General features: G+C 33.5%; 1 protein-coding gene across 1 annotated transcript in view; it reads left to right on the top strand.

Annotated features, from left to right (window-relative positions):
* The window catches only part of LOC142986375 (glutamate receptor 1-like), a 77549-nt gene extending 67913 nt beyond the window's left edge, over positions 1 to 9636 (top strand). Inside the window, exons 16-18 of the mRNA XM_076134844.1 lie at positions 2312 to 2426; positions 2700 to 2963; positions 4287 to 9636. Of these exons, the coding sequence (XP_075990959.1) occupies positions 2312 to 2426; positions 2700 to 2963; positions 4287 to 4352 (445 nt within the window). The 3' untranslated portion in view covers positions 4353 to 9636. The remainder of the gene's footprint in view (positions 1 to 2311; positions 2427 to 2699; positions 2964 to 4286) is intronic.
* The last annotated feature ends 6304 nt before the right edge of the window (positions 9637 to 15940 follow it).

Genomic DNA, 15940 nt, shown 5'->3' with positions numbered 1-15940 from the left:
TCGACGGTCTGCTAAAATTGAAATAATATTTTGTTGAAATAAGAAAATGTAAGTGATAGTAGAGTTGATGGTCCAAATGATATTATTTTATATAGAAATAATATCATTTGTATATACACATTTTTATTTTGAAGATTCTACCTAATTGTAATGAAATAGAAGAAAATTACCTGCAAAATTATACCCGTAATACCATTCTGAACAGCTCGAAATTATAGAAGTACGTTAGGTGAAAGCAGATGTTAAAATAAAGGATTAACTCGAATAAAGCCAGACACTTTGTTCTATTGTATTAATTCTTATCCACTCTAGCACAATATGAGGCTTTTACTAACGCGGTGAGTGCAGGGCTATGATCAAATCCTACATGCACTACTCTAAGCTGAGATCAAAATTGTTAGCCGAGATTTAGTTAGAATTGTTTGAGAATAATTTAAAATAAGACTTCAAAATGAAAAAGGAATTCAACATTTTATCTTAAATAACATGTCCACAGTTTCAACTTACTTCACACATTTTCGATTCCGTGCCGTACAATTACAGACTCATTATTAAGTTTAACTTTCAAAGTATAATTTAAAATGCCCGAATCGGTGCCACAATCACTTCGAAAGCCCGATTAAATTAAAAATAATACGTTTAACGCAAACAAACCAATTCATTTTATGGAAGGTGTCAATTTATTCAACAAAATAAATATAGAGGCGTCATTTTTACGTACGAATAATTGTATTGTGTTAATTGACCACCGAACTGTTAAAAACTGGCGTTTATTTAAAAAAGACAAGTGCAAATATTCGACACCCGGCGCGGCGTCCCAAGTTCTGGTGTCAACATATGCTTTGACCAACCAGCCGAGCTGTATTGGCCTTCGAAGCAACGAATCGAACTACAAACGGTGGCCTTTGAAAAATAAATGAATACCAACGGGACCTTTCAGTTTTCCGTAAATAAATATGAAAAGGATTTCAGACGGCCAAATAAATCAGAGTGAGAAAAGAGAAAACGCTTTAATGTTTGTGATACCAAGGTTGTACCATCAATGACTTCAAAGTATTAATACTAGATTGAAAAGAAACTAACCTTTCGTCGTAACTCTGTTAACTTATTAGGGTTGCATTTTGTATGATAGTTAATTAAAAGAGAGTGAACCAAAGTCATTAAGTCTACGAACTTATGTGTTCTAATGAGATTTAAGTTACAATTCTTTATAATATAAATATTAGTCGCGTATACCAACTTAATTAAAACATGATAAAATTGAACACAGGTATTCAAAATTTCAGAGCAATAATACGCTAATTTGAAAACTTTGCCGTTGAGACATGTAAATACATGACGAAGTTTTCAGCTTACCTTATAAAGTTAACTTAATTATGAGCAAAAGTTTTGTACATACATTGTTAATCTGATATTGAACGTTAAGTCGAATTCAATATCTACACACCTTGCAAAATTATTCTCATAATCAGATAGTAATTTGGTTAGTTGAAATAATTTTGTACTGCAAAAACAACCCAATGCACAAAGAAAGAAATTACTCTTTCAAATTCATAAGCGCACAAATCGTAAATAAAAAAATATAAGTTGGAACTATGACGCGCAAGTACGTTAGGGGATGAACACAAACTCTGTGTAAATTTCCCTTACCGACAAGAGCTCCTACTATCTATTTGGAATCTCAGCTCTATACGGTAATTCCCGGCGGAATACTGAAAAGTCGTAAATTTACATGGTGCCCGTCAGTTGGGAAGGCGATGCACTCCACGTTTCGAATTTATACTACCCATTTTTATGGTACACGATTTGGCGGACGTGATTTTTGACAACAAGTTAAAATTTACATTTTATATGATACGTCGGTTTTATGGCGCGCCGTGATTGAGGAGATACCGCCCAGTTTATTGAACGAAGGGAGTTTTGCTTACAGGCTCGGTGTTGTTTCCCAAGCTTAACGGCTTTTAGCCATCGCGACATAATTATGTTGTTGATCAAAACTCCACCCGAGGTCAAATCATAACAAGTGCTTTCCACAGCGCCATGTTTATATATTGTCGCAATCAATTTTCGGCTCACTGCTTCAATGATTCAGTTTCACGGATTCATGTTTAACTTCGGTTATTACTTAATATTAAGTAATCATAATGTTGGAGAAGCCGTATTCATTTTATTTTATCGTTCGTTTTATTTTCTCATTTGATTGAATCGCTAGTCAATATCGTTAAATCAGTTTTAGATTCAGAAATAAATGTGGGATACGTACGGTATATTTGTAGCATTATTTTGGGTTAAATTTGGGACTACTTTCCAGGGAAGCGATAAATTTGGCGATCGTGAATTTGAAAAAGGCCGGCGTAATCACCAAGCTTTGGCGCAAATGGATTACTTACAACAAGAAACCAGATTGTGACATGATGAAAGATGAAGTAAGATTTTAGATTCTAATTAGTAATTTTATAGGCAGCTAATTTCTATGAGCAAATGAGCGAAACGAGATATGTCGGCTTTGAAAGTTAATTAAATTAATTACAATTAGGTACAAACGCCTAGCGAAGTAGGTTTGGATCAAATTATTTTCATTTGGCTATTGTTATAAGTAAGTAACAAATAAAATTGAGAGGTTACGTTGTGTTAATGAAGCAAGATGTATAAAACTTTAATACTTAAGTATATGAAATGTTTGTTGATACACGTTACAGGAGACGACGATCACAGAGATGACCCTGAGCCAAGTGGCGGGGATATTCTACGTGCTGGTGGGCGGGTTGGCTCTGGCACTGGGCGTCGCGTTGATCGAGTTCTGTCAACACGGTCGCGCAGAGGCAGCACGCGCTAACGTGCCACTTCGAGCTGCTCTACGGGCAAAAGCACGACTTGCTTCCCGTACCGATCGAAAGACGCCGCCACAACGCACGCAAAGCGATCACGAACGACTGGGATGGAACGGCGCTGCTTTCGCCGGGGTCAGTATTCAAACTTTGAAACAGTTTATTTACATATTCCACCCATTTACACAATAAATATTAAAAGCCATCAAACAAACTAATAAATCAGAATTTAAATATCAGTTTCGAAATTACGCGGCTTCACTCAACAAATGTTTGTGTCGGCACATTGAAGTGCAATCTGTAAATTAAATATTTCGTTTAAACTGCTATCAAATTGAAATGTTCCATAATGATATTTACAAACAATTTAATTATTAGCGTATCAAAGGTCGCTAATGACATTAAAATTATACCGACCACATCGCCGGAGTTGTGTAAATATTGTCATATTTTATACTTACAGCTAATGAATGATATCATGAAAATTAATTTAATAAGGTTTGCTTTGATTTTAAAACATACTTGTGGTTTTGAAAACAGGTAAAGTAATTTATTAAATGGCACACTAACGCTTTTAATAGTTTCTCACTAATTGATTCGCAGTAATTGGTTTCGTACTGTGTTTGTCTGAGACATCCAAATGACTTAGGACTTTAAGAGCAAAGTAAAGGCTTAGGAAAAAGGCTTTAGGCTTCATCAAAAAATCTAATTTGTGAAGCGCTTATATGAGTAAAATAACATCATGATAGTAAAATGTTAAGGGTGATATGAAATGGGTACTGACGTGACAACATGTAAGTGTCGAACCTTTTAATTAGTCACTCCATCAATCAGTCATATACAATATCAGATATAATATAACTAAAACAGTTATAATTCGTTTTATTTTTATAAATTGGTGTTAATTTATTTTTATTTTGTGTTCAGTACAATGACTTCCTCCTAGGAAGGGAAATATTGGGACATGTACATCGCAAGATATATTAGACAATATTAAATCTACGTAAGTTAAGCAAAGAATATTTGCTACCAGTGTGACGTGACCCCAGAAGCCTTATTTTAATAATTTCATCAACATTTTAAGCCAGAATTAAAACGGCTATTATCTCCTCTCACTGTTTAAACCTATACCTACCGTGTGTCCTATAAAATCCATCAAATATTTCCGAATAACATCAAGCATTTCGTTGAAAGAAATCACATGAGTAACCCGCATGCGAGAGTCCCTCGAACTAATTTTTAACTCCAGTGAACAACCTGCGTCAATTCTTTGTCTACTGCAATGTAACATTTGATCATAATAATATACAAAAACTCTAATGATACATTTATACTAACACAATTGTTTTCTCAAATATTGCACACAAGTCAATCATACCTTTTAAACTTCCTTTAACTGCGTTTTATTACAAAAACATTTTTAAAGTTTCTATAATATTCCCTTACTCTACTTTTCAGTACTTCACGTCGGGCACTCAGATCTCCCAGGAAGATGCTGTCCACGCCAGTTTCACACACGTCTGATCCGCGGAGAAGACCGGCGTCAACGTGCGCCAGTCTTCAACAACTAAAATACCGAATAACGCCGTAGATTTGTATCAACTCTAAGAATCAATGAAGAAAGTAATGCCTGGTTCACAATATTTAAATATCTTTTGTTATGATCCAAATGAGCAATGGATATTGGAATTATCGAAACGGGTTATGATCGACTCGGATTTTTATTGATTTTAATAACGACAGTGTGTCCTTCTATGCGAATCATAAAATGAAGTACACATAGCCCAACGCAGACCAGTGATGCCTCTGCGAAGATGCTGAGTAAAAATCAACTAACAAAGAATCTTGCATCCTATTAGGTACATGTCTATAATAACATAAAAAGGAAAATAATGTGAACTAGGCATTATTCATTACATAAATAATATTATATTGGTTTATAACTTTCAAGTATTATTCATGATTTTACATTTAAAATATTTAAACTATTAGTGTATGAATTCGTTAATATCGTTAAAAAAACTACTATTATTACTTAGTTTATTATTGAGTGACTAATATTCGTAGCTTTTTTATCAAAACGATTTAGGTAGCTAATATTTTATTATATCTAATTATTTTTTAAAAGCAGCTATAACATATTTTAAGGTTATTTGATCTCACTATGCTAGTTGTTAAATTGTTAATTCGAAATTAGACCATGTGTTGAAATGTTGGCCAAATTATGTGAGTGAGGAGTTTTCATTCCAAATTCATCGGCTTGCGACTTGGCGACGTCGACTTTATTTCAAAAGCAGTTTATAAGTTATAGAAGTTTTGTATTGAAATAAGGAGCGGTTTCAAGCCGCAAGACGCTGATGTATGCTCCTTTTAGTTAACTGTTGATAGGATATATCCTAATTAACTTTAGTTTTTGATATATCTATCGAATAGCTTAGTGTTAGCTGCAGTTCAGACTACGCTTTAATTTATAGCATAAAGGAGCTATTATTATTTATATAAACATATATTTAATTTACATATTATACCTTGTATGTGCTTTTTAACATTAAAAAAATTTGGTCGCGTTTAAAGGTATACGCATTGTATAATATAGCAAGCCATAATACTTTTATGTAAGTTTGATATAAAACATTGCTTTTTAACACGTCAAGATTATACAGTGTGCACGCACCATAAGAGCCTGTTCACAAGATCGATAACGCACCTTTACCACCACAATCATTTTTTTCAAGCCGTACATATGCATACGGGCGTTAAATAAAATATTTATAGTTGTATATGCGCGTTATCGAAATGCGCGATCAACATGTCTTTTGAACGGGCTTTAAGCTTGCCACGATTCGCTGTAAATGTTTATCTCAGCGCTTGCTATAATATATGCTATAATATTAAAGAGTAGTCGGAACTGCTATTTTGGGATGTTAGTGAAAAGCTAGATTAGTCAAAAGTTATAAAAAACGAATTCACAAATATTTCCTACAAAGGAAAATAAAACAGGCAGAAGCATTTATGTTGCTAATAAACGACATTGCTCATTATAAAACATACCTACCACAGCTTGTCAGTTGAGTTACGATCTTAAATTATACATATTATAGTCTATTTTACAATGATGAAATTGAACATGGGTCCACTTTTATTCAAGGGAGAACGTCAATTTGTTTAGACAATTTATTTTAAACCATGGTTACATTTGAAGGTACGGTACAGGTACAAGAACATCCAATACTGTCTGTTCTTTACCTGTGTACAGCCACCGATAGCGAAATACGCTCATAAATAAACAATATCGATCTTTTAAGGAATTCCGTTTTAAAGATTGAGAGTACAGTTGCTTACCATAGTCTTCCACTATCGTCATACAAAATTAGATTTTTGTGACTACGATCTAAAGACGTAAATGAAATGACAAGCAGCAGTGTCTACATTGCCCAGTAGCAGTGTTCTTTTTTATAATGAACAATGTTTTAAGTATAAAATAAATTTTATATATTATAGAAAATTATTTATTAAGCAAAATCTTATATTGTTAAGAGCTTGAGAATATTTTAGGTAGGTAAGCTAGATTCATTATTTATTAGGTAATATACGACGCACGCATTCACAAGCAATAAAAAGATTAGCATGTATATAATATTTGTTATTATTATCGTGATGCTGGCAAGGAAAAAATGATAAGGAACTAGAAAAGCAATTGAACGAAATCCTGTATGTTGGTTTGTTGAGCCAAATATTGTGACAAATGTTATATAAATCGAGTTATCAAAGTTTTTAAACTTTCGCAGTTTGTAAACATAATACTATATTACTAAACGGGTCTTTCATACCAAGACACAGCTGAGTCATAATAAATCGTAATTAACTGCTATGCTCGGTATAGCTCGATCGAAACCTCAGACAACAAATAAATAAGGTAACGTAACTTTCAATTCTCATCGTGAAAGAGACCCGTTTAGTCATTTAGTCTTAGTCGATTTATTTATTGGACAAGCTTTACAGAACTTCTGAAAGTGATATAACAAGTCCTCAAGATTTATGCTTTTACTTTTAAACAGATGTCTTTGGGGTAACTTTAAACGAATATCTTATAGCGCGATTACCTGCACTCGATATTACCGTGAGTACATAAAGGTCAAATAATTTCTGTGATTGCCTCACTGATTTTAAAGGAAAAATTAAAAAAGAAGATAATTGATGATAAGCGATTATAAAAGAAAAAAATACAAATAATATTATACTAACAGTTTTATGATGGTCGATGAAAATCCTTATATGACAGAGTGTTAGCACATCACAACCGTGGAACAACCGTTGCTATTGAACAAAAGCACTTCCATATTTATGAAATATCATTATACACGTATATACAGTATTTATAATATAAAGCAATATTTGATAACGCCTAGTTATTCGCTAGCAAACATAGATGCATTTAAAGATTAAGTAAAATTCTGCGTTATACACTATGTTTCTGCATTCTATTTACTACCAAGTGATTAGTCTACAACATTAAGAAGATCAATAAACGAATCCGCAGCGTAGACGTTGCGACTACGAGGTGTAGAGCGTCTACGAAGCGTAGCAGTGGCTACACGGGCAGCACAACAAACGTTCAGTGTTTTTTGTCCAACCAGTTAACCGAACTAATGTTAGCCAAACGTTTCCGCAGTGAACTTAAAAATAAGTTCCTTCGTTATACGCTAGAGGCGTTGCTCAGTAATATAAATAAAATAATCTTGATAGTTTCTATATAACTCGTAAGTGCAGTGCAGTCAAAAATAAAAAAATGCCATTCATAGAATCAGTAACACAGTGTATAAGCAGCTGAATATTAACAGGTACCTTAACGCCAGTAGTCTTCCGACACAACGCTAACACCAACATATAACTAGTATGTATTAGAGCATTATTTACATGAAATATTTGTAGCCAAATAACAAAATGTAACGATGGATTTGATAAATATATAATAATATATTTTTGCATAGCAGCATACAGTCGATAATATTATTATTAGAGCAATAATGACGTCATATGTTGTATAAGAGTTTTTAAGATATACATAATAACATTGCTAAGTTAACGAAACTGCCTGAATAAAAAACTGTCTAATCAAGCTCTTAATACTCCCAATAACTGAACGCTAAGAGGCTCTGTTCTATGTACTTCAACTATAGTTTTGGAAACAGCTTGTTACATTGTTCTTATGTTGTTTGGAATCCAAGATTCCAAAATATAGAAATATGTTGCAAATTATCGAAAGTAATCCGATAAAATTCTGGCAAAGATTTTCCTCTGCATTCTTTTAATTTAATTTTATTTTCACTGCTGCAATCTACTATATGTATTTTTCAACCTCAAATAAGTGCCCGCACAATACATTAATGACACCAACAGAAAATTAATATGAATCATTAAGTGAACATGATGTAATAGTTATTAAATAAGTAAATGTATTAAAAATTACATAATAAAGTACTCAAATCCTTTTAATATAGATTAAATAGGATTTATTAAAGAAAAATAAATGAAATCTAAAAAAAGCTAGAAGTAGTAACTAATATAAGATAATTTAATGCTCATATTGTGTGAAAATATATATTAAATAATTGAAATAAATGCTACGTTATAATAAAAAAGCCACCATTAAAAGATTGTTGTAGAATGTAATTTTTAAATCAGAACTTGATTAATTTGTGCTATAACTTTTAAAATTTCGTGATGCGTAATTATTATCTAATACTATATGGAAAATGTCGTTAGTAAAAATATATCGATTTTTGATTTACCGACATTGAGACGCTGGTTACAGCTGGCAAGTATAGTGTTAGATAATAATTATTTCTTTGTTTAAGTATTTTTATGAAATAGTAAATTCAAATTCAATTGCTCCCTATTCCAAAATCTAGTCGTAATGAGTACGAAAATAATATACGTAGTTATGTAATCGTCCTAAAACTTTAAAATCTTCTCTTCCGTATTTCATAGCAAAATACTTAGTAATAGTCAACCAGTGCACTGCCAAGCAATAATAATGTACCTAAAATAACATTGTAACCTCAATTTTTACATAGTATTTATTATAAAAAATATTTTGCACCGTTACTTTTCTGTAACAAATTTAATATTAGTAAAGCTTAATATAGAAAAAAACTAATACGTTGTTTCATAATAATGTTAGTAATGTTATAAAATAATAAATGAATGATGTACTTATATATCTGTAGTTACATATCTGGGTGTTTGTAAGTGTTTTAACCGCTGAGATGTACTTAAAAAAAGAAATATTTTGTCAGTTCCACAAGAGAATCAAAGTTAGGTAGGTCTGAATTGAAATGAAAAACAGTTGTGATGCCATGTCGTAATGTGACGGGCAGCAAGACAGGTCGATGACTTGCTAAAGTTTTTCGGAATGATTTGATTTCGGGTGGCATTGAAAAGGGATAGATTGGGGCAGTAGCCTGTTATCATTTATTGCCAACACAATGTACAATCACTTTGCGGCTCTAGCAATAAATAATCTGCTTATATGCTGAACTATATTCGTTCAAACTCTGTACAAGCTATATGACAGGCAACTGTATGAATTTCTTATTTAAAATTGTCGATAACTTGTTAATTAAGTTTCATATCGTGAGATTGACAAGTCTAACGATTTCACTTTATTATCAGTTTAATTGAAATTGCCCTACAATATTTCCTACAGTATTTCTTAGTGGTTGAAACACTTGCTACGTTAACTTTTTCACATTTCTAGCTCTATTTGAATTATTGTGTAATATCATTAATAATATATATTGTGCGGTTAGAATGCTGTTTCATTTCTTCACCTACAACCTCTGCAGATTATAAAATAAAACCTCTACGCCGCGTCTGTCTTTCATTTCACAATAAGCTCAAAATTTACTGAACAGATTTGGATATGTCTTTCACCAATAAAGTAAACTCTTTTCTCTTTCTCCGACTTTTTTAACTTCTTTATATTAACTCCAGCCTTCGTTGCACTTTGTCATAAAATTATAAGCTTCATGACTGGATGGCGATTTGAAGACAAAGAAAAATTGTACTTCCTCGCAATTTTCACCAAGTAAAAGTTTATCAGCATATTTTTTTGAAAATAGTGGTAAAAAAAGTTTTTTGCATATTAGTAGAAACAACAACATGTAATCTACACAACAACTGATACTTATGATGACACCTCTTCGATCAAATATTCCAAAACTTAACAGAATATAAATAAAATTAGGAATATACACAACAAAAAGGGAAGCGCAGAAGACACTGTTTCCGCCCGGGATTGAACCGGGGCCCTTCCGCCTGAAAGGCAGATGTGATATCCACTACACTACGGAAACTGTACTAGGAGCCTCGAATTACTTGTTAGCATTCGTCCGTTATCGATCCGCTGCAACGCTGTTGTCGGAGCTTTATGGACTTTATGTAATAGTCCAAGATCCCAGAGCTGCCAGACCTACGTCATTTTAGCAAAGCTGAAATTTTGAGGATTGTTAGTATAAAGGGTCTGTTAAGAGGTATGCACATCCACTACCTTGAAAGCGGGGCCGTTTCTGAGGTAGCGCGGAGTGAAGGTGCGTAAAAAACGACCCAATCTACGTCATAGTAGCAAAGTTGGTTTTCAGATATGTTTTTAATGATACTATGTAGAATTGAAATTGACTATTGCCAGACACTTTCCGTGGACCATTACTTCTGCCAGACGTCTTAAATGTTTCAAAAATTAGGTAAACTACGTTATAGTTACAAGCGTTAATTTTATATGTTATTTTAGGTATAATTTTAAGACCCTTTGTATGCGGACAGAGCAATCCGAAGGGCCATTCATCCGCCAGACGCCTTTAAACTTTCCCTATGAGTGCGACACTCTCACGAGTGAGCGTATGCGCGACGAAAAATATGGAAAATCGTAATTTCTGTTTAATAGGGAATTAGTGTGTGACACTGTGTAAATGTGTATCTATCTATAGTACATATTTGTGTATCCACCCACTGCAGAGCTGTTCAATAAAAACAGTTTCCTGCTGGGATTTTTTTTTTCCCCGTGGACGCAGAAGAAAGAAAATACACGAACAAATTAGTGTGAATTTGTGTGTAAATGTGTATGTTAAAGTGAAATTTGTGCAACATAAAACTGCGAAGATATTCCAGTTTCCGCTTCGCTGACGTTTGGCTATTGCTAGAAATCACATAAAACTCACCCCTACAATCACAATAATTTTATTCAAGCCGTACGTATGCAAACGAGCGCTAGCTTTAAAATGTTTGTAGTTGTAATTGTGTATTCTTTTCTTGTATCAGGAAACTTAAATGCATAATTAATTTTCGCACAGCATCAATTTTTCCGGAGACAACTGGTGACCTTGGACGACCTTCAGGAATTTCATTGGTGATGGAAAAATAATCATGATAGAACTCTATTTATTGGCGTTCTCAATTTTCAAAGGATCAGACTTTATCACCAAAATAATAAATAAGTCGATATAGACACGACTGTTTCTATAAGTCACGTCGAAAGTTGTAAAAAATATTTGCACGAAAATGTTAACATCCTAATGCCATTTTCCCACACACTTACAATTTTCGATCGACGATATTGAAAATATTTTCAGCGCAGATTTCAAAACTTTCTTAGGAATGTAGTAGTCAAAAAGACCAAACTTTACGATGAAAACGCCAAATGGGGTCTAAAACAATCAGATTCGTCAAGGCTCAAAATATAAATAGTGACCTAAGTATATATTGTGCGGTTAGAATAAATTCATTTCTTCACCTACAACCTCTGCAGATTATAAAATAAAACATCTAAGCCGCGTCTGTCTTTCTGAACAGATTTGGATATGACTTTCACCAATAAAGTAAACTCTTTTCTCTTTCTCCGACTTTTTTCACTTCTTTATATTAACTCCAGCCTTCGTTGCACTTTGTCATAAAATTATAAGCTTCATGACTGGATGGCGATTTGAAGACAAAGAAAAATTTTACTTCCTCGCAATTTTCACTAAGTAAAAGTTTATCAGCATATTTTTTTAGAAATAGTGGTAAAAAAAAGTTTTTTGCATATTAGTAGAAACAACAACATGTAAACTACACAACAACTGATACTTATAATGACACCTCTTCGATCAAAATATTCCAAAACAAACAGAATAGAAATAAAATAATGAATATACACACCAAAAATAAAAATAATTTGCACATACCTGCTTCCGCCCGGGATCGAACCGGGGTCCTTCCGCCTGAAAGGCAGATGTGATATCCACTACACTACGGAAACTGTACTAGGAGCCTCGAATTATTTGTTAGCATTCGTCCGTTATCGATCCGCTGCAACGCTGTTGTCGGGGCTTTATGAACTTTATGTACCTTTATGTAACTTAAATGCCACCAAAAACATTCTGTAAAAACCTCAAGTCTCGCCGTAAAAAGTGGTGAGATCTATATAATACCAAGTCGATTAATTTATTTAGTCCCTACTTAAAGGACCTTCTGTCTTAAGTTATTACGTATGTTATTATCATGCCAATTTAAAAAATATACCTCTAAAACAAATAAGACCGACTTGGCCATCGCATGATTTGATTATTAGTATGTATCACACTACACAGCACGACAAGAAGTTAATGCTCCTGAAATGTTAATAATGGCGAATTTGTGTTTTCTTGCGATGACCAAGTCGATCTATTTGTTTTAAAGGCATATTTTTTTAATTGGCATGATAATAACATACGTAATAACTTAAGACAGAAGGTCCTTTAAGTAGGGACTAAATAAATTAATCGACTTGGTATTATATAGATCTCACCACTTTTTACGGCGAGACTTGAGGTTTTTACAGAATGTTTTTGGTGGCATCTCACTTCTTTTTGTAGAGCGAACATAAGTCCAATTTGTATGGAAAGACGTTTTTTTTTTTCATAATTCGACATATTCTCCTATGGGAATGTTGTTCAGTTTCATGGGCTAAACACCCTTACCTACCCTATACCCCCTCCCGTTATGCCTCATATAGTAGGTACCTATTTACACCTATTTATTTTATTTTCTACAGTAATAATAATTCATTAACTGCAAATGTAACCTTGTAATCTTATACATTCATATGGGATTACAAAGTTATTGTTGCAGTTGGTGTATTTAGAAAACTGGACCGAAATTAGAAAATATTTAATTTTTCCCATGATTAAGACACTAAACCCTATTTGTATTTTAAATTTTAAGCTTCTAAGTCTGCTAGAAGTACCTTAGACTTTTGATGATCGGTGAGTCAGTGAGTCAGTGAGTCAGTGAATCAGTGAATCAGTGAGTGACAAAATTCAAAATTTTAACAAGTTGTCATTCTTAAACTACTGGTTCAAATTGGCTGAAATTTTAAATATACCGTGTTTATACAATGACTGATTAGTTGCTGAAAATCCAGGCTTCTTGTTTTATCTACAACGAAATTATAGGGGTGTCAAAAATAGCCCGAATTGCTTCGAGAAAAGGATGTTACGGCCGTGCCGCTTTTTTTTTGCTCGACTTGCGGGGGCACTTCTGTGCCCCCAGATAGCTAGTAGTTTAAAAAGTAAGTGTAAAACAGACAAAGCTACCACTTCCATAATGACAAGGTAAGATGATTGGCAGCTGCAGTGGCCGTTCTTAAGTTTTCATGGCTACATAGTTATTTCCAATGACTTAAGACTTTTTGCAGCGATTTTTCATTTACAGAGATAATATTTTGGATTTTTGGTGTAAAAAATATGCAACTCTATCCAGTAATTACAGTTCACCAATATAAAGAACAATTTTTAAGTGCATAATTTATTTGAGTTCTCTCACCGTAAAACTAACTTTTTGAACCTAGCGAAGCCGGGTGGATGTCTAGAGGTAATATCTACTAAAAACAAAGTAATCAACTGCAGCTAGTGATTGAATCGATTCAAAATTGGGCTTTGACATTGCTCCTCTAGCAGGCTAATATTATTCTTAATTTGTCGCAAGAACGGGACACTGACTAATTATAAAGCAATCAGTGGTTTCATCTCATATCAGTTGCCATTGGTTTCCTGTGGCTCATACTTTTCCTTGCAAAAAGTCCCGTGTCTGGCGGCTGTGGAAGTCGTGGAAACTGCCTTAGATATTGTTAGCAGCTTTTGTAATTCTGAGACTAATTTACTAAAAGTTCACCTAAATATAGCACATATCTGGATTAAGACCTAAGAGGACAGAGAGATACCTATCTAAAAGATGGGGAAATCTCACCCATTCATTACATACCTTATTAAATACATAAACGCGTTATCATCGAAGAGATATTTCCTGATATTGGATATTCTTTTATGTTTGACAAAACAAAATACCTCACATAATATAAATATGATAACATAGACGAATACAGAAAAAAAGGCTACCCCATTTTTTCTATTGAGGTTGATATTGCTTTAGAGATTAGTTCTATGTCCTAACTCTGGTTAGGACGTAGAGCTAATGAGAATAAGAATTTATAACACCAATATTTATTGATTGTTCTATAAATACTATATTAGCTATCAGTGCGACATATATACGCTTCTGGTCGAACTAAAATGGGTCTGAGTATGCGAAGGTACGAGGGTGTGAAACGAAAGTAACGCCCTCTATTCTTTTACTTATTGTCCGCTAGATGTCGACTTTCGCTAAAACATATTAATTTGGCAATGCGGTAATTCTAAAAAGGACTCATAGAATATTTGAAACAAATGTATTTTAAGGAAGAGTTTAGAAAAATAAATATTGTTCAAAATATTTGAAAAAATTACAATGACTAAACATCTCATAACTTAATTAAATGAAATCATAAGTTCTTTAAAAGACTTTCACATTCTTTTTAACGATCACCTTGCGGATGAAAAGGCAATATTACCATTGGTATTTTTGTTGTACCAATTAATAATTCATATCCGCATAAGCTCTAAAAAGCGTAATAGTTCCACTTGCAGCAGTTATTGGCTTGATCATAATTTATTGCTGGATTTAGTTTATTCGCGTTTACCCTGTTTCGCAACCTACGATCAATGAGGCGAGCGAATGTTGTTGTTTTCCTGTCATAAGAATCTGTAGAAGCCGAAAAATATTAGACTGTTCGCAGCATGTCGTGCTAGTGACACCCTTGCGTATACTTAAGTCGTAGAATTAATTTCTTAGAGGCAGCTCCCGCATGAAAAATTGATCCTGCGGCAAGGTGACTTTTATCAACTTTAAAACAACGCAGTCATAATTTCGAAGCTTGTTGTCTCAAAATCAATACGCGAAATAATGATTAAGATATTATATCAATCTTTCTTCCAACTTTGTAAGAGTCGGCTACTAGTCTTCCTAGATGCAGCTGAATACCAGTATTTTACATGAAGCGACCGCCCATCAGACCTCCTCAACCTAGTTAGCTGATTTATAACATGGTACTCCTCGGTAAGACTGGTGCTCTGACTTTCAAGCTTCTTCCTGCTGGTAACGACTATAAAAGATCTTTGGAAATGATAGCCAGGACCCACAGTTCAAAGTGCTTTCGGACGAACTTAGTATGTATAATATGGGCACCCATCCACATACCACCCTCGGCCAGCGTAGCTTGACCTGAAAGATGGATACGTGAGGCTGTTGTAACTTGGCTACGAGCTCTTGAAATATGATTAAGAACAATTATAAAAGGAATAATTAAGGTGTAATAAAATCTACTTTAAGGATAATATTGCTCAAACTTGGTTATAAAGAAAAATCATTTTTTGTTTGACATAAAGACTTCCTAAGATAAAAACAAATTCAAGGGGCTTTCATACAGGTACTTACTGAAAAGTTTTTATAATTTTTCGCCCGGTTTTGTCGCTTTATTTAAAAGAAGAGGCTTTTCGACGCCACCCCGTAATGGTGCAACAAAGTGCTTAAAACACTACTTTATCGGACATTCGCTTCGATAAAAACTACGGAAAATATTTTTCGAAACAAAAGGCTCTTGGCATGCTTTTAACTTGTTTTAATAAAACATTGTAAAGCTTATAACTGACGTTGGCGGTAAGCGAATAAAGTAACTAAACTCTTTTCTCTTTCTCCGACTTTTTTAACTTCTTTATATTAAC

Source organism: Anticarsia gemmatalis, chromosome Z (genome assembly GCF_050436995.1).
Source record: "Anticarsia gemmatalis isolate Benzon Research Colony breed Stoneville strain chromosome Z, ilAntGemm2 primary, whole genome shotgun sequence".
NCBI classification, from domain to species: Eukaryota; Metazoa; Arthropoda; class Insecta; order Lepidoptera; family Erebidae; genus Anticarsia; species Anticarsia gemmatalis.
Note: the sequence above shows the minus strand (reverse complement) of the source record. Positions and strands in the feature narration are given on the sequence as shown.